Genomic DNA, 23,332 nt, shown 5'->3' with positions numbered 1-23,332 from the left:
TGAAGAGGCCACTGAATCTCATGTCGACGGCGCCAGGATGAAGGGCGGGGCAAGGAAGCAACAGAGGTGGTGCAGGCTGGGACTCAGGGCTTCAGAGAAAGTGTCACCAGAGAAGCACGCCAAAGCAGTGATCTGGAAGGACTCCGCATACTGGACTGCAGGTAATTCTCATCCTCAGACCAGAAGGTCTAAGAAGGAACAGCAACAGGCAGGCTGAAGACAAGGGGATGAAGGATTTTACACATATAAAGACAAGACCACCACTCAGGCATCACTTGATCACTTCTATACTTCTTTTCCAATGTGAAGACACCAAGATAGCAGTTGTATACAGTATAGTTGAGGTTATTTTGGTTCCCTTATTGAAATAGGTCTAGGGCCAAGGTCAAGCTCAAGAGAACCTAGCCCTTAGCACTGAATCAAACAAGGTGCCAGAGAAGGTGGATTTCAAGACCACACCACCTAATGTAAACGTTAGCCGAGACGCTGTGGTCGATAACAAAGCTCAGTTTGAATCCAAATACTACGGGCATTGCAGCCCCCAAGGTAACCACACAGAGAAAAGCACCATCTTTCAGACAAGTATCCAAGACTGATGATGTTGATAACTGCTTACCACTGTGCAACGTGTTTCCTGAAACCTAAAATAAGTTCACCATTGAAGAGACATAAAGAAATGAGCAGAACTGACATGGTCTTTTTAAATATATCTTTATTTCTCAAACTCAAAGCTTTATTTCATCAGGTTCTAACACATTTTGCATTGACAAGTGATTTCACCTGCATCCCATAAGAAGGTCAGTGGCCGTTACACCAAAGAGGAAACCTCACATATCCTAGGAAATTAATATTTGAAAGGCTATGCAAATATAGAATAACAAAAAAGCTTCCAATTTAGTCTAATTTGTATCTTTTCATCTATAGTAAGTTGGAAATTAATGGATAAAAAGTTAATTTTCCTAAAGCAGTGATTTTTTTTTTTAATTCATGAAAAAAAAAAAAAAAAAGACCAGATTGCTTGAGTTTTAAAACTCCCACAGATCCACATTATTTAACGACTTCCTCTTTAGCGGATGGTCTTCTCACCTTCCTATGCAAACACACATGACAATTTGCACCACCCCTCACTAGCCCAGGCAAAACTCCAAGCATTTTCTTTTGCTTCCACTTAAACTATTCTTTAAGTGATAGGTAAACAAGATTTAGAACTTGAACTCAGAAGAAAGCATTTTCTTTCCTGATCCTCACTTTGGAAGTCTCCACAAATAATCCTGAAAATTTGCCAGGTCTTTTAAAATACATCCCCTGCTACACACCCCTCCCTTGGCCCTCTGAATGGAACTGGCCGAACTGGAGTATGTTCCAAAGTCAGCTGTGACATTCTGGTCTCTGCCAGATTAAAAATCGAATCTAACCTCGGCAACTGGATATTCTTTCACCTCACAGAATCTACCCCAAGCGTTCTTCCCTAGTGTGCAGACCTTCAGATAAGCGGGAAGCCATGGCCCCAAGGAGCATTAGGGTCTCTGCTCTCTGCTCACAACTAGGTAACTATCATTTATTCTCTGGAAGAGGACATTTGAGCTCAGAGTCTAGCTGCATCCTAAAACAAGGCACTGGTACCAGAAAGTTAACTAAAAAGGAGGTATTCCTAAAGTTAGGAAGTTGCTTTCGAGTGGCACCATTTTCCAAAGTTAACAAAGAGCAGTACTAGGTTAAAATCCTAATCTACCATGAAGGTAAGGGGCTAGTGCTAGCAGAGAGGCTGAAGGACAAGCAGATTTGGGGCTTTAGCAATTTCATTATTATTGCATCACCACAAAACACACGTTCACACACAGTTCTCTGTGACTCAAATCACCAGGGGGGAAAAATATCAAACTGGGGGGGAAAAAAAAAACAAAAAAAACCCTTGAATGCCAAACCACATCTGTTACCACACACCAGGAGCCCAGCATCTTCCCTACCCGCCTCTCCCCACCTGCGAGGTCCTCCCAGCTGTGAGCCCTGCCACCCTCCCATGTGCAGTCAGCAGGAACCCTCATTTGAAGGTGTCAGTGATGTAGTTTAGTTTCAGAGTTGAAGTTATTGAGTGAGGAATAGTGTCTCACTGCCCAGGTAAGATTTAAAGGTGAGACGAAGCTCGAGGCCAGGAATTTAGTGTGTCCTCTTCTGCCAACACGTGGGGGAAAAGGTACAGCTTTCATCTCACAGCTGCTCAACCTGGTTCCAAGAAGCAGGCTGCGGTAACAAAAACTGCATGCCTGCAGAAAGCATCAGAAAACTGCTCAGAGCCCTGAAGCAAACGAGGCTGCTTACATTTATATTAGAACTCGCACTTGAACTTTAGTGCCCTTTGCCACTGCCAAGTTTCATATTACTCAACACACAAAGAAGAGGAACCACTGGACTCAGTACAAGTTCAGAGTACCTGGTGCTTGTGTGAGCAGCACAAAAGGCAGGTTCCAGCTAGAATTTCCAGACACCTGAAATTCAAGGTTACCTGTTCCGAGGCAGGCAAGAGGCTCATAGAGCAGATGGAGACACCACTAGACCAGGGTGGTATTTAATCAAAGTGCAACTTTGGACGAGTGCAGCTTTTTACCCTGATGGTTCTAGAACACAGGTCTACTCTCAAACTTCAAAACAGCTGGGCTAAGAACTTCAGGTGAAGGGAGTCTATCGAGCTGGCCACCGTGCAACGATGGTAAATAACTGCGGGGCTGGGGATTTCTAGCAACTTCTGTGCCTCCCTTCATCCTTAAAGGAGGACTAGTAGCAGACAGGAAAAAGATATCAAGCAGAAAGAACTCCAAGGACAAACTGGAAATTTAATTACTTGATGCAGTTCTGATCCCACCTTCATCCGGACCCTGGTTACCCTGATTCGCAAGCCTTCTTAGTAGAAGCAATACTGACTTCTGTGAGCAAGTGCTTATGCTGGCGGCTTTGTCATATTTTAGAGCTTTGGTTAAACAGACCTGTCATCTTTGTGCAAACATGTTGCCATTTGACCACAATGGCAGCCTTTTAAGGTCATGGATGACCACAGAGTTTTTAAAGTTGGGGCTCACTCTTCACTGCCCTTTTTAACACTGAAGCACCCCAGGACCCACCTCAATGTAGAACCAGCCTTGACTCAAAGACAGTGAATTCAAATATAACTACTGGTTCACAGGGAAATAGAAGCTGGTTACACTAAGAAGTGACTTCTATTCAACTAGTCCACAACATGGATACCAACTAAGCCTCGGGTTTCAGTCATGCCCGATCTGCTTTCAAGAGGACCAAGACAACGTATTCCAGAAAAAGAAAACCCTGAAAATATAATCTTCAGAAAAAGGTACACCACTCCTTTTCTACTAAGCATTAAGGTAACTTCATTGCTTCAAGCAAGGAGAAGGCAATCACTTGGGGCTTGGGATTTTTATGGACACAGGAGAAAGTAAAAATCAGGAGCATGGATTTAATTAAATCACTCAAGAAACTAAGCTGGCTGGCAATATGGAGTTTCTTTGCCCTTGATACCCTAAAGTGATGCCTTCTAAGAGATCCCACAAAAAGCTTCGAAACACAAAGTCCCTTACCCTACTGGGAAAGCAACAGTAGCCTAGAACTCTCCCATTTGCTAAGCTTGCTTCAGACTAGAGATTAACACTGTTTGCCTTCTAAAGTGCAGAGTATAAACAAGTATGGTCAATCTACCAGAGTAAGGAAGATTATTCTTCTTCATTCTCTTCATTCTTCCCAAATACACCAGAAGGAATCCTCTGGAGGATGCCTTGGGGGCTCGGATACACACGAGGCCCCACTGATGGAAGGAGCGCCCACCTCACACACAGTACAGGGACAGCAGGTGCGAATCGAAAGCAATTTTAAACCAGAGAACTCTGCCCGTAGGCTCAGACCATTCCACAGGTCACTCGGATCTACTGAAATCCCTGGATTTGTTTGCTATCCAAAAAGCCTGGAGAAGGAAACCACTATTTTTGAAAAAACAAAAACAGAAATCAGCCAAAGTACGCCAGAAAAAGCAGCCAGTCATACTTGGAATGTGACCAAAATGGGTTTCCGATTAAAACATGGGAAGACCCTCACATCAGTTATGGCAATGACTCTAGACTCGGCACAATCCTTAGTCTTGGGAAGAGCAAGACAAAAGTGATGAGCTGATGAGGGAAACAAAAAAGTGTCATTCAATAAGAATTCCTCACTTTAAAGAAAAGAAAAATTGAACATTCACGTTTCCTATTTACAATCCCCCACCACAATTCTAACTGAACATTATGTTGCACAGTTTATTTTGTTTTCAAGTTACATTTCAAGAAAAGGTCTTTTTTTTTTTTTTTTCTCAGCAATATCTCACAATTCCTCGTGATAGCACAGCGTCTAAACCATAAACCACTTCCAACCAGATGGTAATTTCTCCAGCTATCGGCTTTGGTTTATTGAGGAGAGAAATCCTCAGCTCTGCTGACAGAGAATAAACATAAGCAATTTAGTCCCTTGAACAAAAATTAAGCCACAAGAGCACCCTCACGTTTACCATTTTCTGCGGTACTAAAATGGACACAAGAAAATAGACCATCCGCACAACTTTCACGTAAGTGCTGAGAATTCCAAGTGAGGGCCGACATCCCATACCATAGGCTCCAGTGAGAAGCCCAGCAGCTGGAGACTTCTACACTGCCCACGTGTTTCCCAATCTCAACCACCGCACGGAGCTCAGACGTCCCTGCGCCGATGTCTGGAACACACGGCACGTTAGTGTCTGTCTTGGAAAGATGTGGATAGGTCATAGTTCCTATAGCACTTTCCAAAGTGGCACTGGAATAACAGGTCCCTTTAGGGTTGGCTCATGATATACTGGAGACCCATTCCAATGGGCACACAAAGAAAGAAAAAAAAAAAAAGCAGAATCAGAGCTGAGTTCCCCTTTAAAAGCCAAACACCTGCATCTAGAAGGAGGCTCCCCTACCTGAGAGCCCTCGCCCTACGGGGGTTCCCCCTGTGGAAACCCTCGGGTCTCAAGGTTAGTTACAGGGCAGCCAGGTGGGGTAGGGCTGGCTGTAGGTGACCGGAGGGTGGGCCACGTAGTAATTGTTGAAGTTGCCGTCACTGACATACGGCGCGGGCTGGTAGTAACAGGTGACGGTGGTGGCATTGGGGATGATGTTCTGCTCGGCCAGCACGCGCAGGGCCAGCAGGGAGATGAGGTTCAGGGTCTGCCTGCGCTCGTGGCCCATGAGGCACACGGTGCTCTCGTTCACCACCCTGCGCAGGGTCATGAGGTAGTCGTACTTGCTCCTCTCCTCCTCAGCGAAGTGGTTCTGCAGGTAGGTCTCCAGCTTCCTCTGCTGCTCGAGGATGTCGGGGAAGTCGATGAAGAACCGGGAACACATGTAGCGCTCCAGGCTCTTGATCTCGTCCTGGTCGGTGGGCCTGAAGTCCCGCACCAGGAGGTTGCTGTACTTGAGCAGCCCCCCGCCCCGGATCTCCTCGGGGTTCTTGGTGGCGATGAGTCTGTTCTGCAGGTGGTCCAAGGCTTCCCCGAAGTCCCCGTACACGCTCTCCCCGATGACAGTGGGGTGCAGGTGCTCGGAGAGGGGGTGGCTGGAGCAGTCATAGAAGAAGAGCAGGGAGTCCAGGATGATCTGGAAAGAGTCCACACTGAACTCGAACTGACGCCGGATGGAATCCACAAATTTCAGCTCCACGTTCCGCCCGTTCTTGTTGGAGAGGGAGATCAGACTCCAGCGGTCAGTGTCCGTGCACACCTTCACCAGCTTCTGGACGTACGCCTCCTTCAGAGTAACTGGGCTGATCTTGAGCTTGTTCACACCCTCTGGAAGGAAGTTCAGGAGGGAGCACAGAACCACATCCCTGACCAGTTGAAACTCGGCCTCTGTGGGCAGAGCCACGTGAAAGATGAGGTCCAGGTCTTTGCAACCCAACCCGTTGTCTTTGACCAAGACGTGGCCAGCCGCAGAGCCGTTCAGCCGGACGTCCTGCACTTTGATGCCCGCCTCCTCCAGCCGGCCGCGGACCGTCTGTACGATGTCCTTCAGCGTGATCTCCAAGGTGGGGAAGTTGCCTCGCCCGTGGACGGGTACGACCTCGGTCAGGACCTCATGCAGCCGGCTCACCTGGTCCCAAGTGAGCACGCCGAAGGACACGCAGTCGCTGGTGCTGCTGCTCTCCTCTGCCATCTTGCGGGATGTTCTTGCCGGGGAAACTGAAAGGGAGGGAAGAGAAACAGAGTTAGGATTCACTTTTATGTGGCAAAGCAGCTCCAGGGACTCCGAGATGATGCTAGTTTCCCTCTGGACATCTTCCTTATTGCAAAGTGGCAAAGAGCACCTACTGCCGGGTGCCGCTGTTGAGGATTAAATGAGTTTAAACATGTTAAGAACGGTGCCTGCGTGGAGTAAGGACAATATACACATAAACTTACCCTACACCAAATCTGACAACTTCGGACTTTTGTTTTCTGTGGGGTTTGTTTGCTTTGCCCGCTCTGTCTGTGTGGGGGGTAGGGTCGGGAGTGGAGTCTGTGTGTGAAGGGAAGCAGACAAACTTACTAAACCAAGTAACTTAAACACAACATTATTCAGTAGAGGGTCTTTAGGTTTGGCTAATTTTCCTTGTTTTCCATGGAAATCACCTCTCCTGCTTTTGGCTCCCTGAGCTGGTTGATACCTTGGGACAATGCCCACACAGAACACAGGATCCGCAAGAGAAGCTTCCTTCTCTTTGTGAATAGGTGGATTTTCAACCCTGGGCTTAGTCCTGCTCGAACCAAATACACCGATATCCTCTTCACGTACCGGAGCTGTCTGCCCCGTAACAAACAATCCTGTTTTCCAGGGTAGGACCAAGGAGGTGTCTGAATGACAAAATTCCTGAGTAACAAAGGGTTAGGTCAGCCAAGCAGTGGAACCCTCTGCCCAGCAAGGAGGCCCCACACAGGATGTGGAAAACCTCCTCAGGGCAGTGTGATTTTTCAATGGTATTTTGAAAAAGAATCCCTTCAGTCTACTCAAGGAGAACAAAGTTAGCACTCAGTACTAGGAGAAAAACATGCTTCTCGCACATCACCGGCTAGAACCACAAGGTTTCCAAAGTAATTTTCAACTAAGTCATATTGTTCAGAAAATGAAACAATAGAGTCCCTGGAAATACTAATATGTAATAACAAAAACGGATACATTAGAAAGTCCAGGTGCTGTGGATCCACATGGGTCACATACTAGCTAGATGGATGTAAAATGCTGAGGTGCTGCCCTCAGACTTCGCTGCAAACAGAAAGTTTTGCCACCCCCTTCACTTTTCTGACTTGCTAGACACACAAAATCCATCCCAATGACCTGCAGTTTCATTGTTTGGAAGCGGCTGCCTTTGAAAACACGTCCAGCATGCGTAGTCCTGGGGTTCCAACTTGGGTTTTTAGTCTTGCACTGGTGCCAGAGACCCTCGCCTTATCTACAGAGCTCAGATCAATGGGATGGTTGTCGATCCGTGTTGGGGGCACCCCTGGACACACCAAGACGAGCTTTCCAGGAGCTGGCCATCAAGGAGGAGGGTGAGAACACAGTGTCTCAATATGAGGCAGTGTGTCGATGAAAGAAAACATAATATGAAGGCAGAAGAAGTGTCATTTGATGGGGGCGAACAGGAAGGCCACAGAGGAGCTCATTTATGGGGCGGGGACACAGCTGACAGAAAGGCAACAAGAGCTCTCAGCTGGGGTTGAGGGGTCGAAGGCAGCCGAGACCTGACAGGTTGTCCAGTCCGGCCATCATGCGCCTCTTCTCAAGCCAGATCACAGGCTCCCTTTAGTATGTAGGTTAAGGGACTGAATTTGCTTAGTTGGCCATGGGAAAGTAGATCACGTGATTAAAGCAGGCTCCAGGAAGGCCAATGGGGGATGGGCACTCTTCTGCTTGCTACTGAAGAATACTTGCCAAAGGGAAGGTACACGTTTTCCTTCAAACCTGTTTGGACAGCGTTAGAAAGCCCTAGGCCTATCTAGATTATCCTACCAAAGCACTTCTAAGTTAAGGTGATACCAAGCAAAATCTGTGATGAAATACTTGATGTTTACTGTGGCTGGCCTTTGGTTTCAAGTCAGATTTGGGACAGTAGAGATCTCTTTTTAATGTGCTCTATATACACTTAGTTCTTTGTGGCCCCTTTAATGATGAGCGTAGCACACATCACACTTGTGCCAACTGCATAGGGCACTACACAATTAAGTTCAAATGATTACAGAAAGGTATGGCTCCAGCTTTGTTTTGAAACTCTGCTAAACCATGATTTAGTGACATAGATTTCTGCCAGGTGTGTTGATTTACCTATAAAAATACAACTTGTTTTACCCTGTGTATCAGCTGTTAGTGTGCTTCCAAGGCTTGGGTTTCTGATATGGACATAAGAAGTCACAGCAACAGAGGAGGAGCTGCAATTTAATCAGTACTTGGAAAAGAAGGAACAATTAATTCTAAGAAAAATCTCTAGGAAGAAACTCAATAATGTTGTAGAGGAGAATAGTTGTAGGAATCACTTTTTTTTTTTTTTTTTTTTTTTTTTTTTTTTTTTTTTTTTTTTTTTTTTTGTGGTACGCGGGCCTCTCACTGTTGTGGCCTCTCCCATTGCGGAGCGCAGGCTCCAGACGCGCAGGCTCAGCGGCCATGGCTCACGGGCCCAGCCGCTCTGCGGCATGTGGGATCTTCCCGGACCGGGGCACGAACCCATGTCCCCTGCATCGACAGGCAGACTCTCAACCACTGCGCCACCAGGGAAGCCCAGGAATCACTTTTGACTCGTGCCATTTTTTAAGGACTTGTTAAAAAAAGAAGTCATCTAAAGTCAGGACTACTCCCACCTCTAGAACAGTGGCTCTTAACATTAGACATCTAAGACCAGAGAGAATCTGAGGAAAGCTATCACTCATTCTTGGGGTGGGGGTGGAGGGTGGGAGGTGTAGTACATATGCATGAAAATTTTCACATATTTTAAAATCTCTGAAATTGTAGTAGATTCAAAGTTAGAATCTATTTTAGACTGAAAATTTGTAAGGTTCTAATGGGAAGAGGGGCAGGAATAGCCAGAAAAGTTATTAAAAATTGGAATGATGTCTACTAGCCTGGTAAGGGATATTATGAAGCTACAATAACTGATAACAGCAATGATATTGGCAGAAAAAGGCAGACAAATAGATGAAACAGAATTTTTAAAATCTAGAATGAAAATCTAGTACATAAGGGGATTTAGTGTATAAAAAGGAGGCATTCAAAAAGTAAAGGGAAAGTTTTGAGACATCTGGATAGTTATCTAGATTTTAAAAATAAGCAAGGCTGGCTCCTTAGCTTGTGCCAATCTAAGATCTAGATGGATGAATCAAAGACTTAAGTGTAAAAGGATGAAACCCTAACAATATCAGAAAAACAGGAAATTTATGTAAATTTACATAGAATAGGTATTCCTTTCTAAATCACATAGAAGTCACAAAAAATTAATACATTTGCCTACATAAAAATTAAAACATCTACACGGTGAAAACACCATAAAGACGTGAGAAGACAAAACCAGGAAAATACCTGTAACATTAGACAAAGCAGTCATTTCCTTAATGAATAAGGAGCTCCTACACCTCAGAAATACTAGAACCCCAACATAAAGGAAGGGGCAAAGGACATGAACAGTGGCTCAGACACTTAACATATTCAAACTTACCTTAAGGGATGGGCAAATTTAGACTTCAATGTATCATTTTTACCTATCAGATTGGCAAAGACCAAGAAACAGACACTTTTGGTACACTGCCCGTGGGTTCCCTCTGAAGAACAACATGGGACTCTCAATTTTAAGTGGACATACCCTTTGGCATAGCAATTCTACTTCTAGGAAGTCCACTTTGGATGTTATCCTGTGAGTATACTTGCAAGTATATGCAAGGATATTCATTGAAGAATTATTTATAAAGCTACAAATAGTCATTGGTAAAGAAAGTTAAATGACTTGATGCATGTATACAACAGGATACAAATGCCTGCAGTTGTCCAAAAGAATGATGGCTGCTCTATCTGTATGAATATGAAATGCTTATCAAGATTGATTAATAAAAAAGCAAGTGTGAAACTGTGTGTGTAAAAGCACAAGTCTATGCTTACACAATCAAAAATCTCTGGAAGGATATACAAGTAGTTCAGCTTTCACCAAATACCACTTCTAGATTGGGGTACAGGGTACAAAGAAAACTTATTTTATCTCTCTTGAATTTGGAACCTACATATGTATTAGTTGAAAAAAGTTAAAATCTTATGAGCCATATTCCAAAATCTCTCCCCTTTGGAGCCTTCTAATCTGCTACCTTGTTTAAATCCTTCAATTCCTTTCCTCCTAGCCCTCCCCACCATCCCTGTATCCACGTGCCAAAACCAAATACACTTAGAAGCGTCCCCTCCAAGCCTAAAAACTGATCTCTAGAGGGGCAGGCAGAGGAGGAGGGACAGTGTTTATCTGGAATGGCTTTTAGTCAATTTTCTACTTTTGCGGTGTTTGAAAGATGATGTCCATTGTTTATCCAAAAAAACCCCCTAACTTTCAAAACAATGGATAAGTCATCTCATTTAGTGTCAATCTATGTTTAGTATCCAAAAATGTGTTCTGTAGTTTTACAAGAATTACTATTTCTCATTTCAGACATATTACAGCTAGTAGCCTCATGGTGCTGTTGGTTACTGGCTACAGTTGCAAGAACCTTAATAAATGCAGTAAACTTTTTCAGGAACCTAAGATACCTATAGTTGGCATCTTCCATGTCAACAACTTCTGACACATATATGAATAATGGAGTTAACTCTTAGAAAAAAGTAGTCTATATAAAAGCACAGTGCAGAACATGTGCCAAGTCCAAGTTTTTAATTCTCCCAATTTACTGTGACTCAGATCTGGAGCAGCTCTTGAAGCTACTGAAGACTCAAATTTAGGCTAAGTTATATTTGTTGTTTAGTTTATTAGAAGAGCCCAAAATAAGTTATCGATGCCTATTAGAAGTGAATCCTTTGTTTTCCCTCACCTATCCAAACAATTTCAAATATCAAAAGTACATTTCCAGGTTACTTAGACAAACGTGGTATTACCAGAATAAATCCAAGTCATAGGCCGTTAGTGCTTAGATAACACACCAGAGCTTAGTGTAATGGTTTCAGTTTTAACTAACCACTTGAGATCAACATTGATATAATCCCCGCATAAAAGAATCACGTGAAACACACAGTCTCCATTCATGAAAGGCCCTGGTTAAAGGCAGATTCTAATTAGCAGAATTAACGAAATAGTAACTAGAAAAAAACTTAATTTGAAACCTGGTAAATTCAAACTAAAGTGTTTGATTTCCCTTTACTTGTCTAAGAAGCAGATGCATTGTAATTTGCACTAGAAACTGGGAAAGGCGGGAACCATGATGTCTCACTGATTTGAAAATTCATGCACCTTTTTACAAGTGAGGATGACCAACTGCCTGCTCAGTTTAAGCTACTTCATCTTCTAAAAAGTTTGACTTGTGATGAATGACTGTCTTAGGTTCCCTTGAATTCCCTTTTCTTTTAGCATCTGGCTGCAGCAGAATGATAAAACACACACATTAGTGGAAAACAAGTTTGTAGAGATGGCAGCCAAAAGTGAGAGGAGAAGACAAACGAAGCCCAAAGAGTAAACCAAGCTCCCTGAGCACACTATCTTACCTTTGTTTCCCACTGCCAGGCACACTCAAGGCAGGATGATCTGAAAACCAGTTTGAGCCCTCATTTAAAAAAAAAAAAAAAAAAAAAAAAAAAAAAGTTATTTCTAGTCCCGCCCCCTACCATATCTAGATCCCAGAAACAAGGGTGACAGAGGCTATGAAAGCATGAGGGGACTCCGGGTAGGCAAGAGGACAGGTAGATGGACAGGTTGGAGGTGAATGCTAAGAGCACTTGTAATAGGTCTGGGCCTCACAGTCGAGGGCTTGGGTCAAATCAACACTGATTTGTTTGTGCCTGGCATCAGTTGTAGAAATGCCCAGAGTCTCCTTGGCGTGTGTGGAGATGTACATCTGTGAAGTTAAAGACGGTATATATTTAAGCCTAGGTCTGTGACATCTGACATGGAAGCTCCAGAAGGTTTCATGGAAATGCTGCAGTGTGAGAGAGGCGCTCTCAGCTATGGCAGCCCATCTAGCCCACAGGCAACTGAGCAGCACCCTCTTCCCCTGACCCTGCTGTGGGCTTAAGAACACAAAAGAAACTCAAACACGTTACAGCATTCCTTTGATGACAACATGCTGTTAACCGGATGTTACCCCAACGGCCTGGATCTTCCTAGTGACCCTTTCCAGCTCAGGGTCAGAGACCCAGCCATGCGCAGTGGACTAAAACTGGTGACAGACTCCAAGGGAGGTGTGTATGGGGCACAAAGACCCCTGCCGTCCCTGGCTCCTGGCCCAGGGGGGACCCATGCGCCCATGGCTGCGATTTTCCATACAAATTCTTCTCCTCCGTGTACAACTGAGGGCACTTTAAGCAAAAAGAAACTACTTCCTTGCCTATAAAAGCTTAGGGAATTTAAGGAGAAGTGAAAGTAGATGGCAACACCTGTCATAACATCCCATCCCATCTCTTCCCTCATCCAGCTGAGGGAATGGAAACCACAGCTCTGGGCCTATTTCTTTTTCTCCTATAAAATGAAGGTGTAGAGGTGTGCGGGCAAGCAGACAGAAGAGTACTTAGTACAAGCCACTTCACATCCACTCCCATTAATCCTCACAAGCACTCTGAGGAAGCGACAACTGTCCCTTTTACACAAACAATAAGGATCAGGAAAGATTAAGCAAATTGACCCCAGATCCTCAGCTCTGGACCTAGTGTTCTGACTCTTGGAACTGGAAACAATTTCCACCAAGGTCAAGTTCTGCCACTGGTGGGCGGCAGGTGGGGAGAAGGCAATAAGCTCTTAAGTTACAAACCCGCACGTACGCTGGGATGACCAGTGCTTACTGCTACCAAAGTGATCTTTTCTAAAACAGAAATTGTACTGGTCTTATCCAAAAAAAGGAGCTACCTTCTGCCAACTATACAACTGCAACGCCTTATCTTCCCATCGCCCTTATCCCCACTGTACATGCTGAAGACAGCAAAGCTTCAGTCAACCAGCCTTTACTGCCTGCTTGAGTGCAGGCTCTTCCTGTAGAGACGGCCACAGCCAGGGGACACCAAATGTGACTAGATGTTTGGCCAGGTGCCCTATGAGCCACCAAACTATGTGACAGTGTCCCAAACAGGCAGCGAAACCGTGCTGTAAGTTCATCTGGATCAACCCATCCGATTCCTACAACAATCCTGTAAGGGAGATACTATTTCCCTACTTTCATAGGTGGGGAAACTGGAGAACAAAGAGGATACACACGCTGTTAACTGTCCAAGGACGCACTGCTGGGAAGTGGCAGAAAAGGGACTTGGGAGGCTTCCTAGGTGGCAGACAGCTTTGGTATATGTGTTGGGGTGAGGGCAGGGCTTTGAAGGTAAGCTGGTTGTTCAGGTAGTTGTAGGAAGGAGATAGCAATAAGAAGGAAAAAGAAAAGAAAGGTATGAAGCTTTGTTATCAGAGGGTGGGAAAGAAGTTGGCTGGAAGTGTTAAGGCCCCCTGCATGGATTAAGGCCAGACGGCAAGTGCCGAAAGCAAGGCAGAAGCATTTAGGATGAAAGTAACTAACAACTGTCAGTACAGAAACTCTCTCCCTCAAAACCATCATGGATTTGGGGGTGTATCCAGCCTGATGGGAGCCACCAGAATGAACATAATTAAGTATAGTCATGCGAATGTTTGTTGTAAAGGAACAATGGCTGAAAGATGAAGGCCTAGGATCCTCATTTCTGAGGAAGCTCCAGGATACCAGCCAGGTTGGGAGGCAGTGGTGATTTCAGAGAAAGCAAGTCCTGAAGGGAGAGAGAAGCCAGGAGTGGAAGGAGCTGGGATAGTCAGCTTACTGGGCAAGCATTAAGAAGAAAAAATAGGGCTTCCCTGGTGGCGCAGTGGTTGAGAATCCGCCTGCCGACGCAGGAGACACGGGTTCGTGCCCTGGTCCGGGAAGATCCCACATGCCGCGGAGCAACTAAGCCCGTGAGCCATGGCCACTGAGCCTGCGCTTCCGGAGCCTGTGCTCCGCAACGGGAGAGGCCACAACAGTGAGAGGCCCGCATACCGCAAAAAAAAAAAAAAAAAAAAAGAAGAAAAAATAATAGCACAGGAGAGAGCTTTTAGGAATGGGCTGATCCTGGTCTGGATCTGCAACTAAGGCACATGCCCAGCTCACAGAATAAAGGAACAGCTGCTGGGAGTCACTCTGGTGGCTGGAAGATCAGGCTTGTGAATCTGCGGATGAAGCAACAGAACAAGACACTCCCTGCAGACAAGAGGGTAACTTTATCAGATCCAAGAACAAATAACCCAACTGGAGCTGCAGAGAGAAGGTAGGTAGATTGGCAAGAAGTGATCAGGACCCCAAGGGCTGGCACAGGAAGGAGAGCTGGTACAGACTTGAAACAGAAACAGCCTGGAACAGACTGACGAAGGCCTGCACGTTGAACCTAAGACTGGACACCTGCCCCTTTTCCCACCTGTGTGCAGTCAGTCTGACCCTTGAGATCCTTTCACCCTCGAGAGAGAGAGCCAGGGACTTGGAATGACCACGGATTTGATATACGCTGCAGCAGATAAGTGGGCAAAAAGGAGAAAAACCAGGGTCAACAGGGATTCAGCCTTCTGCAGAGAAATCCTCCCTTACTCCTTGAATTCCTAGGGAGGTGAAGGTCGAAGTCATCTAGGACCAGAGGGAAGCCTGGGGAAGCCTTTTGTCTGCCAGCTGCCAGCCCCTCGGCAGGGCCCCCGGCCCACCACCTGGGAGGAGGCCACATTCTGGAGACTCTCCCACTGTCCCCAAACACACTACGAAGTCACAGATAACTGAGACGCACACCTGAATAAGAGTTTCGATTAGTAGACAGCCCAAAGCAACAGAACCAGACAAAATAATGCCTTGCTTATTAAAAGGACAAGAAAATGTATTCTTTGTTAGCTTTTTACAAGAAGTTATGCTTACAGCTGCTCACTCAAACACCCACAAACACACTCTACCTCAGTCCAAAGATATAAGTGCCCCACGCCACAGAGCTGTGCCTGGGGAAAACTGCTCTCAGTCAGTGACACAACAAACCCCGCAGGTGGTCTTTTCTCACTCCGTTCCAGCACATTCAGCCAGTGGCCTCAACCTATTTTCTCAGGGTTATCAGCATCCTCCTAGCCATTCAGCACTGATGCGTACTAGAGTCTAAAAATTTGGCTCACTTCCCACGGCAACAGGGATGCTGCCTGAGCCAAAGGCAAAGAGTGTCCCGGACGGAAGCAGAAGCGGGAAGAGAGGCCAGTGCCCTCTCACTCTGCCCAGGCTTTCCCAGTGGGACCGCCCTCACAAGCGCTCCCTCCCCACTGATGCCAACATACAGTCTTCACGGTTATCAATGCCTGGGCCTCGTCCACAGACACCCGCCCTGAGACGACTCCAAACAGAAAGCTCTTTCCTGTCTTTCAAAATAGGACGCTTAAGTAAGTGTGGTTGGAGAGATAACGCTGGAAGGACTCATGCTGTGGCAGCAAAACAGCATGAGACAGAATAAAAACACTATCCCGGATGTTGTAACAGGGACACCACAGAAGTTCAAGTGCTTAAAGGAATACCTTGAATCGTTGCAAATGTAAGTATTAACAAGGTCAGAACACAGATATCTCTGGATGGGAGAGAGGCATAGAAGCCTTGATTTTTCCAAGGTGTCAGCATGATTAAGTGTTCCATGCTCAACTTGAACTGGAAATAATCCTTGTTGCTCCTGGGTACCTCCCTCCCTCCTACCAAATGACTCTTTCTAAATCAGAGATGTTACTAGTCTGAACTCATTTAAAGAGATCCCCAGAGCTGGCCCTACAGTTTTAGAGACTGACTAGGCTGGGTAAAATAGGACAATTCCTAGGAGACTTTACTGTAAAGATGAACAAGTTTACATACAATCCATAGGGTTTAAGGGCTGACAGACTCCAGGTTTTATCAAGGGCTGTGTCCACAAACTAATTTACCATCTAACTTTCTAGTTTAGAGCTTTGTACTGTTGTTAGTTGTCCAAAATGAGAACCTCAGTCAGCTAAAAGCCCCATCTCATCACCAGCAGCATCCCGTGGGCCTTATCAGGAAAGGGACAAGCACTCTCAGTTGCTCAAATGTAGCATTTCTCCTACTTTGGACATATACCCCCCCGCCCTTTACCGATACCTAAGCATAAGCTGCCTCCATTTCAGTGAGGATGCTAATTACACATACAGTTCCATCCCAGTTTTAGTTTTGCATAGATCCTTCCCTGCAGAGTTGACTTTCGCATAGCAGGTACCTGACCTCCAGGTACTGAGCATGGTGGCAGCCCAAGTGAACATCACCAGCCTCAGTGGTCCTTCTGACATCATCATAAATACTGCTAAGAACAGAAATTTGGGTAGGAGGGCAGGGGAGGGGGGGAAGGAGTGGAGGGGTAGGATTAAAGTGAAGGAGCAAGACCATGGAGTGGTAGCTATTTCTGCACCAACTGCACATGACGAGGCCAAACCACCTTGTCTTTGGTGTCTTCACCTGTGTGAGCCGTACAAGCCATGCATGTGGCTCACTGGGATGCTTATCATCAAATTAGCATTTACCAAGTCACGTGCTGCTGTTATCAGGCATCTTGTAGACACCTTTTACGTGAAAGTTATTTTCTCTCCCATTTTCAAATTTTAATTGTTGATAAGTTGTTAGAGTCCTGGTCCCCTGCCAATCTCAGAAGATTTTATCTTCAGTTCTTCGAAATTCTATTATTACCTTATGATTATTCTCTAAGAAACTACAGAAAAACAAGAGAACAAGCACTGGACTAGGACTCAAATATCCTGTGTTTCAGTGTCAGGTCTGACTCACACAGTGAATGATTATCAGCAAGTGGGCCACAACGACGGAGCTTCCTTTCGTTCTTTCAGATATCTGAGTACCTACGACATTCCAAACACTGTTCTAGGAGCTTACGGTCTATCGGGAAGCAAGAGACCAAGATCTCTGCCCCCCGGCAGAGCTTAGATCCTAGCTCACACTCTTCCTCCAAAACCTTGTGCTATTAACTCTTGCCTCCCATGCGAGGAGAATCAGGATTTGACAGTGAAACATTTTGCAGATGGTCTAGATCTGTGCCACCCAATAATGTATCCACAGGCTGTTGGGTGCTTGAAATGGGACAAATCCAAATTGAGATGTGCTGTGAAGGTAAAATACACACTGGATTTTGAGGATTCCGTACGAGGGGGAAAAAAAGTAAAATAACTCATTAATATATTTATATTGATTACAAATTGAAAAGATAGTATTTGACATGATGGGTTAAACAGAATTATGTTCACCTGCTTATTCTTACTTTTTAATGTGACTACTAGAAACTTAATTGTGACTCATATTTCTACTGTCCTTCTTACAATGAAGAAACTGAAGAGGTAGAACCTAAAAGAGGCAGTGGCACTTCCAGGACCAGAACCCAGGTGTCCTCACAACTAAAGCAGCGTCAGAAGCAGGGAGGGGGTAAGGATGAAGACAACAAAGGGTCTGGGCAAGGGAGAGAGCAGCAGCGCCAGCGCCCCACCCAACACCCCCAGGGCCGGCCGGCACCTGGACACACAGCAGGTGCCCCGTTCGCATCCACTTCATCTCCGCATGTGGGTCAGCAACCCTCCCAGGACCGGCCAAGCCTGTACAGGGTCAGCCGGCTGCGGTGGTCCTGATGCCAACTTCCTCAGCCGTGGCAGGTCAGGGATAAACAGGGTGTGTCTGGAGGATAAGGGGTAGCCAGCCAGGCGAGGTGGAGGATTACCCCTTCTCCCATCCTAGTCAGGGCTATGCAAGGTGAGAGGAGCTTATGACACAACACGAGAGGGTGGGAGCAGTCCAAGATTCATGGATAATTTTCTTCTCAAAATGTGTTTACAGGGAGCAAATATAGAGACAGATATGGAACTTTTTGCGCTCGTCCAATTTAAGATAAGGTTTGAAAAAAACTAGAAAATAAGGTACAAGGTAGAACTGTAAAGAAGTACTGATGAGAAGAGGTTGTGGGATAAGGGGACCCCCAGATGGGGTAAGATCAGACGCCTCTGAGAAGGGTCCAAAGCTGGATTAAGACAAAGTTTGGTGAGGAAGAAGGAGTATTAACTTGCTCAAATATGTGAGTGTGTATTCCATGAGGCAAGGTAGGTCAATTAGGAAGGGAGGTCAGGAAAGAACAGAAGGTCAGAAAGGTACAGGTCCTCAAAGGAGAGCGTCTTCTAGAGGGAGGGTCAGTTCCCGTGAGTTCTGAAGGTGTTGGAGGTGCCGGGACAGAGAGCTGGCCAGAGGCAGGGGGAGGTGCTGGGCTAGCACTCTCACGGAGCTGCTGTCTGCAGCCCTAAACCAGGTCAGCGATGGCAGCGGGAAACAAAAAGTTAAAAAGAGAAAGACTCAGCAGAACGAGCACCCAAGTGAATGTGGAGAGAGAAAGGCTGAGTGCGCGCTGTGGGGCTGTGCTGGGGTGGATGGGCAGCGGGGAGAGCTTGAAGGGAGCGGGTCTGGAGCTCAGCCTGAGGAGTTTCAGCTGTCGGCCAATTAGTCGTCACTGCTCCTCGCTCCAAACCTACACCCCTGAGGCCTCCGTTTTTAAAAAGGCCCCGAAGCCACTCAGCATTCTGGGCCCGGAGCTTGCGATCCAAAAATGTGTGCCAGCATCTTGGCCCATCAGGACGCCATCTCCTGAAGTGTGCTTCCCTCTCTGAGAGGAATGGCAGTCAGATGCCAGCAGAGCACTGGATCCAGTTAACAGGCACACCTTCTAAGTGCCAGGTCCTGCACTGGGCATTCAGCAACGAGCATAGACCCCTGCCTTCCTGGGGCCCACATGCCAGTGGCTGCAACAAACTGGCAAAACCCAAGTGCCTCAAGGACATTCTGAGGTGGACCCAGCTCCTCTTGCATCCAGAGCATTTCCACAGGCCTTTTCACATACCATTCCCTTGGCCTGCTTGGCACCTGGCACAAACTACTACCTAGGAAGCACTTAACCACTTACGGACTCGGTGACTGTTATCCAAGAAATAAACACTTTACACAGTTGGGTGACCAAGACTCCCAAAGGCTCCGAGACTAAAAAACATCCTACACAGAGAGTTGCTTAACATCAGCAATTATTTCTTCACATTAGTTTTTCCCCTATTGTTCCAAGAGGTTCTGCAAACAGTTCTAGAACAGGATACAGGGCCCAGCCGTACAAAATCCATTAATTCTAAACAATTCATAAGGCTTCCTTACACAGTTGAGCTACACAAAGATGCTTCCTCTAAACCATTTAAATTCCAAATATAAGCTTCCTTATTAATGCATGTAGTGAAAGGATAAAAACATTTGAAACCAGAAGTTCCAGAGGCATCACAAGAGATCAGCACTACTGCTGTACCCAAGTGGCTTTAAACACATGAACATTTCTTTAAACATAGGTGTCTGCTTCATCATAATACTGCTTATGCCCATTTATTTAACATGTTACAGTCAAAACACCAAGATGGCAGAAAGCATTTTTCTATATTGCCTTGTTTACCTCAGTGACAACACATAAAAGCAATGGACCTTATCTAACCAGAGTAATGTTTTATCCCAAGTAACACCTCAGACTCTGCATTGCTTCCCCTTAATCCCTGCCCCATCCCCCCCCAATAACAACAACAACAGAAATACCCCAGAGCCCCGTGCCAGACGGAGAAACCCAAACACAACATCACAAGTTTAACTTAACTCATGAAACTAGTCCCAGGCATCCATAAGATGTTTTCTCAGCAACACAAAAAGGGTTTACCACGTCCGTTCGCTGCTCTTGGCTTGTCACTCTTTAGTGACTGACACCATGCACACAACATAACAAAGATGAAAATGAAGACAGGGTACTACTTAGTTGAGCAGTTGAAAAAATAATGGCATTTTCTAATTTTGCATCGTATGTGCCGTTTCTGGCACTGGGAGAACAAGGACGCTACAGTCCACTCTAAGTTATCTTTGCTGCTGGGCAGTTCCTTGGACTCTCAGAAGTGTGAGGACTTCTCTGTTCTGATGGGTAGTGCATGATGTGCACAATCTGGCCTGGCCTTGAACACTGGGGGAATGCAGGCTCAGTGGGGCACTACTGGGAGGTGGGGCAGGGGAGCTCCTGCAACTCAGGATGTGATTTCGGTGGCTACTTGTACTCACAGGCGAGCTGAGCACATTAGTAAGAGAAGCCATAGGTGCTCAACCAAATCACGGTCATTCTGACAAACAGGCCAAACGCCAATCCTTTCCTTCAGTTACCCCAACTTAATCTCTGGACACAAGGCGGGTATTGTGGAAGAAATTCAACATAAAAAGTGCTGCTGTTCGCTCTATGGACACACACTAACTTATGAAATTAGGAACCTTTGTTTGGGGTAACAATTTAGAGGCCTTCTGGCAGAGAAAAATGTTTTTTTTAACTTTGAGGTTAAATTTACCCACAGCTACCTGAAACATTATATATAATATACCAAAATCTGCTTTCTAAAAACTCTTTATTGAGAATAAATGGACTCTAAAGATGTGGGTATACCTTAAGACACAAGGTTTCAGTTATCTCAAGTAAAAGCTTGATTCCTGAGATACTAAGTAAGCTCTCCACCTTCACAAACAAGAATGTCAAAGGGCAGAACCCCTGCTGGTCCAGCTCAGAGCTTTCCTGAAAGGGAAGAGAAGAGTCAGCGTTCTCTAGTCCCCACCCCAACCCCTTCGATGGCAGGGTTTCAGGGTCTCCAGTTCGGGTCTCACTCCCTCAGTAACACCTCTGGGGGTTTAAGAAGGCACAGTTCCTGGTAAGCGCTCCTACCACCCTGACGGCTGCCTGGCTTGCTGCCTGGCTTGCTTCCCTGCCAAGTTACTCACGTTGAAAGGTTAGTGTAGCCAACAATGGCCACTCACATCCCCCCTGCAGGGCAGCTGGGCCAAGCCAGAAGTCTACTTCAGGAGGATTTAATAATCTTCACTTTATTTCCTGGGGAGGTTCAGGCTCCCAACCCACCTACCAAATATCCTGAATACGAATTGTCACAATACAAATGATTACAAAGTCTTTATAAACGCTTACTGTAATAAGTGCACTTGAACAGTCCACGGTTTGCATGTTATAACTCCATAACAGATAAACAAACGTTAAAAGGCAGCAGGTCCCTACTTAAGACAAAGATTTAGTCAGCCCTGCAGAAGTCTTCCTCCGGACAAAAAAAAAAAAAAAAAGTGTGGGGGGGTGGGAAACCGAGCTGATCCTTCCCGCGGGGTCCAGCCCTAACAGTCGGTTCTAGTGAGCCCGGCTCAACTCCCGTTCTCCAGAGAAACTCGCCAGGCATTTCCCCGGAAGTCCTCCCTTCCTTTGAGGTAGCGTCGTTTTGTTTTCTCCGGCAGGCGTTCTGCGTTTAGGTGTACAGGCTACCAACCTGTACTCGTCAGGTTCGTTCCCCTCCTCTGACTCCCTCTCACCGCCGCGATCTGGACTGCGTCACCTCCCGGGCACCGTACCTCTAAGCCGCCCGCGGCCCCGCTAGCCGAGTCCACTTAACGGCCGTGGCTTTCAGACTACAGGCTAAGCAAGTTTCACTCCTCAAAGGGGAGGAACCAGGTCACGGACGCAGTATTCCCGAGAAGTTTCCGAGAGGAGCGCAGCGCACGAGTCACTCGCTTGGATCACTTTGCGGCTCTCGGTGTCCCCAGTCTAGTGCGAGTGCAGGAAAAGTTAGGGATCTCCGCCCTCTCCTTAAAACCCCGGCCCAGGTTCCGAGCCTGGGGACCACCACTCCCGTCCCTGGCTAGATGCAGCCCCTGAACGCTGCGTCTCCAACTGCGACTTCCGAAACCGCCGCCGTCGAATTCGCGCCCGGCCGACCGGCCGAGGTGTGCGCGCCCGCGGGAGCGCCGGGGCGAGCCCGAGAGACCGCAAGCAAGGCAGGGGTGGGGCGGGCGCCGTCGGACCCGGGAAAGGTGCTGAAGGCCCCCATCACACACTCTTCGGCCGGCCGGCCCGCGCCCGGCCCGCGCCCGGCCAAAGCGCAGCCTGCGCGATGCGCGGAGCAGGAACTCGCTGAAGTTTGCCAGCCCCGGCCGAAGTCTCTGGAAAGTTGTAGCCCCATCTCGGAGCTTCTCGCCTGGCCCTCGGGGGAGGGCTGTTTAGGGGGCGGGGGTGACGTCGCGGGGGCTGGAGGGGAAGGGAGCACAGGGGCCCGGCACCTGTCCGCACCTCCCCTCTGGCCGCCGTGCCCCCACCAGGCTTGGAGAAGGCTGGAGCTCCGCTCGGCCGGGGCAGATTCCCCACCACCACCCCGAGGGCAGAACTCGCGGCTCTCCGGGACCGCGCATCCTCGCACCTTTAGAGGAGGGGGCCGTGGACTCACCTGGGCGGCGGCGGAGGAGACCACAGAGGCAGGTCCTTGGCGTTGGCAGCCCCCAGCAGGAGCGGCGCGGTCACTACAGCCCCCAGGCAGCGGCACAGAGTGAACCGTCCTGCCGCCGCCCCCTCCGTTCTTAAACGGCTTGACCACGCCCCCGCCCGCCACGACCGCCCCAACCCCCGCCCCTTAGCCTACTCTCCCGGGGGAGCGAGGGGCGGGGTGGGGCGGAGCCGTCGCCCAAGGGATCCTTCCGCCTGGGCGCTGACGGCGAGGGCAGGGCGAAAGGTGCCCTCTGATTGGCTCCTCGGGTGAATGGTTGCCGAGAGACGAGTAAATCTTCGGTGGCTAGAAGGGGCCGGGGTGCCAAAGGGAGTAGCACTACGCAGGCGCAATAGAGAGGGGCTGCGTCGACACCCCCTTAACTTTGGAGCTGCTGGGACTCCCTTCCTTTCTGCTTTCCACTACGCTCTTTTCTGCCATTCCTATCACATAACTTCTCCACCACCCCCACACCCCGCCCAAGTTTTTCCCGTCTCTATTCCTCTCCCGCGCAGGCCTGTTTTTCTTTTGCTTCTCTGGGGATTTTCGCTTTAGTTCTCTCTCCAGGAGTGGGGAGTGAAACCTCCAAGCCTACCTCCGACGTGTGTTTTGAAGTCGGAAAAAACTTTTGGTTTCTGAGCGGGTCGAGCCTTCCTGATTCCCCAAGCAAATTGGCTGGAGGTCATTGGGGAAAGGGCCGGCACAGTTGGTTCTCCGGCGCAGTTAC

The 23,332-nt window shown here is 47.2% G+C and overlaps 1 protein-coding gene across 3 annotated transcripts; it reads right to left on the bottom strand.

Moving 5' to 3' along the window:
- Nucleotides 1-695: 695 nt before the first annotated feature.
- On the bottom strand, nucleotides 696-22,675 carry TENT5C (terminal nucleotidyltransferase 5C). Of its 3 annotated transcripts, XM_067034059.1 has the most exons (3): nucleotides 22,570-22,655; nucleotides 21,701-21,893; nucleotides 696-6,235 (listed from the first exon to the last, which is right to left on the bottom strand). In XM_067034059.1, the coding sequence occupies exon 3, from the start codon at nucleotides 6,207-6,209 to the stop codon at nucleotides 5,034-5,036; it is 1,176 nt and encodes a 391-aa protein (XP_066890160.1). In that variant the 5' UTR covers nucleotides 6,210-6,235; nucleotides 21,701-21,893; nucleotides 22,570-22,655; the 3' UTR covers nucleotides 696-5,033. The 3 variants fall into 3 exon arrangements, with proteins under 3 accessions (XP_066890160.1, XP_058897404.1, XP_066890167.1); XM_059041421.2 differs by lacking the exon at nucleotides 21,701-21,893 and having other exon boundaries at nucleotides 22,570-22,675; XM_067034066.1 differs by lacking the exons at nucleotides 21,701-21,893; nucleotides 22,570-22,655 and adding an exon at nucleotides 11,748-11,806.
- Nucleotides 22,676-23,332: the final 657 nt, after the last annotated feature.

The sequence above is a fragment of the Kogia breviceps genome, chromosome 1, assembly GCF_026419965.1.
Source record: "Kogia breviceps isolate mKogBre1 chromosome 1, mKogBre1 haplotype 1, whole genome shotgun sequence".
Taxonomy (NCBI): domain Eukaryota; kingdom Metazoa; phylum Chordata; class Mammalia; order Artiodactyla; family Physeteridae; genus Kogia; species Kogia breviceps.
Note: the sequence above shows the minus strand (reverse complement) of the source record. Positions and strands in the feature narration are given on the sequence as shown.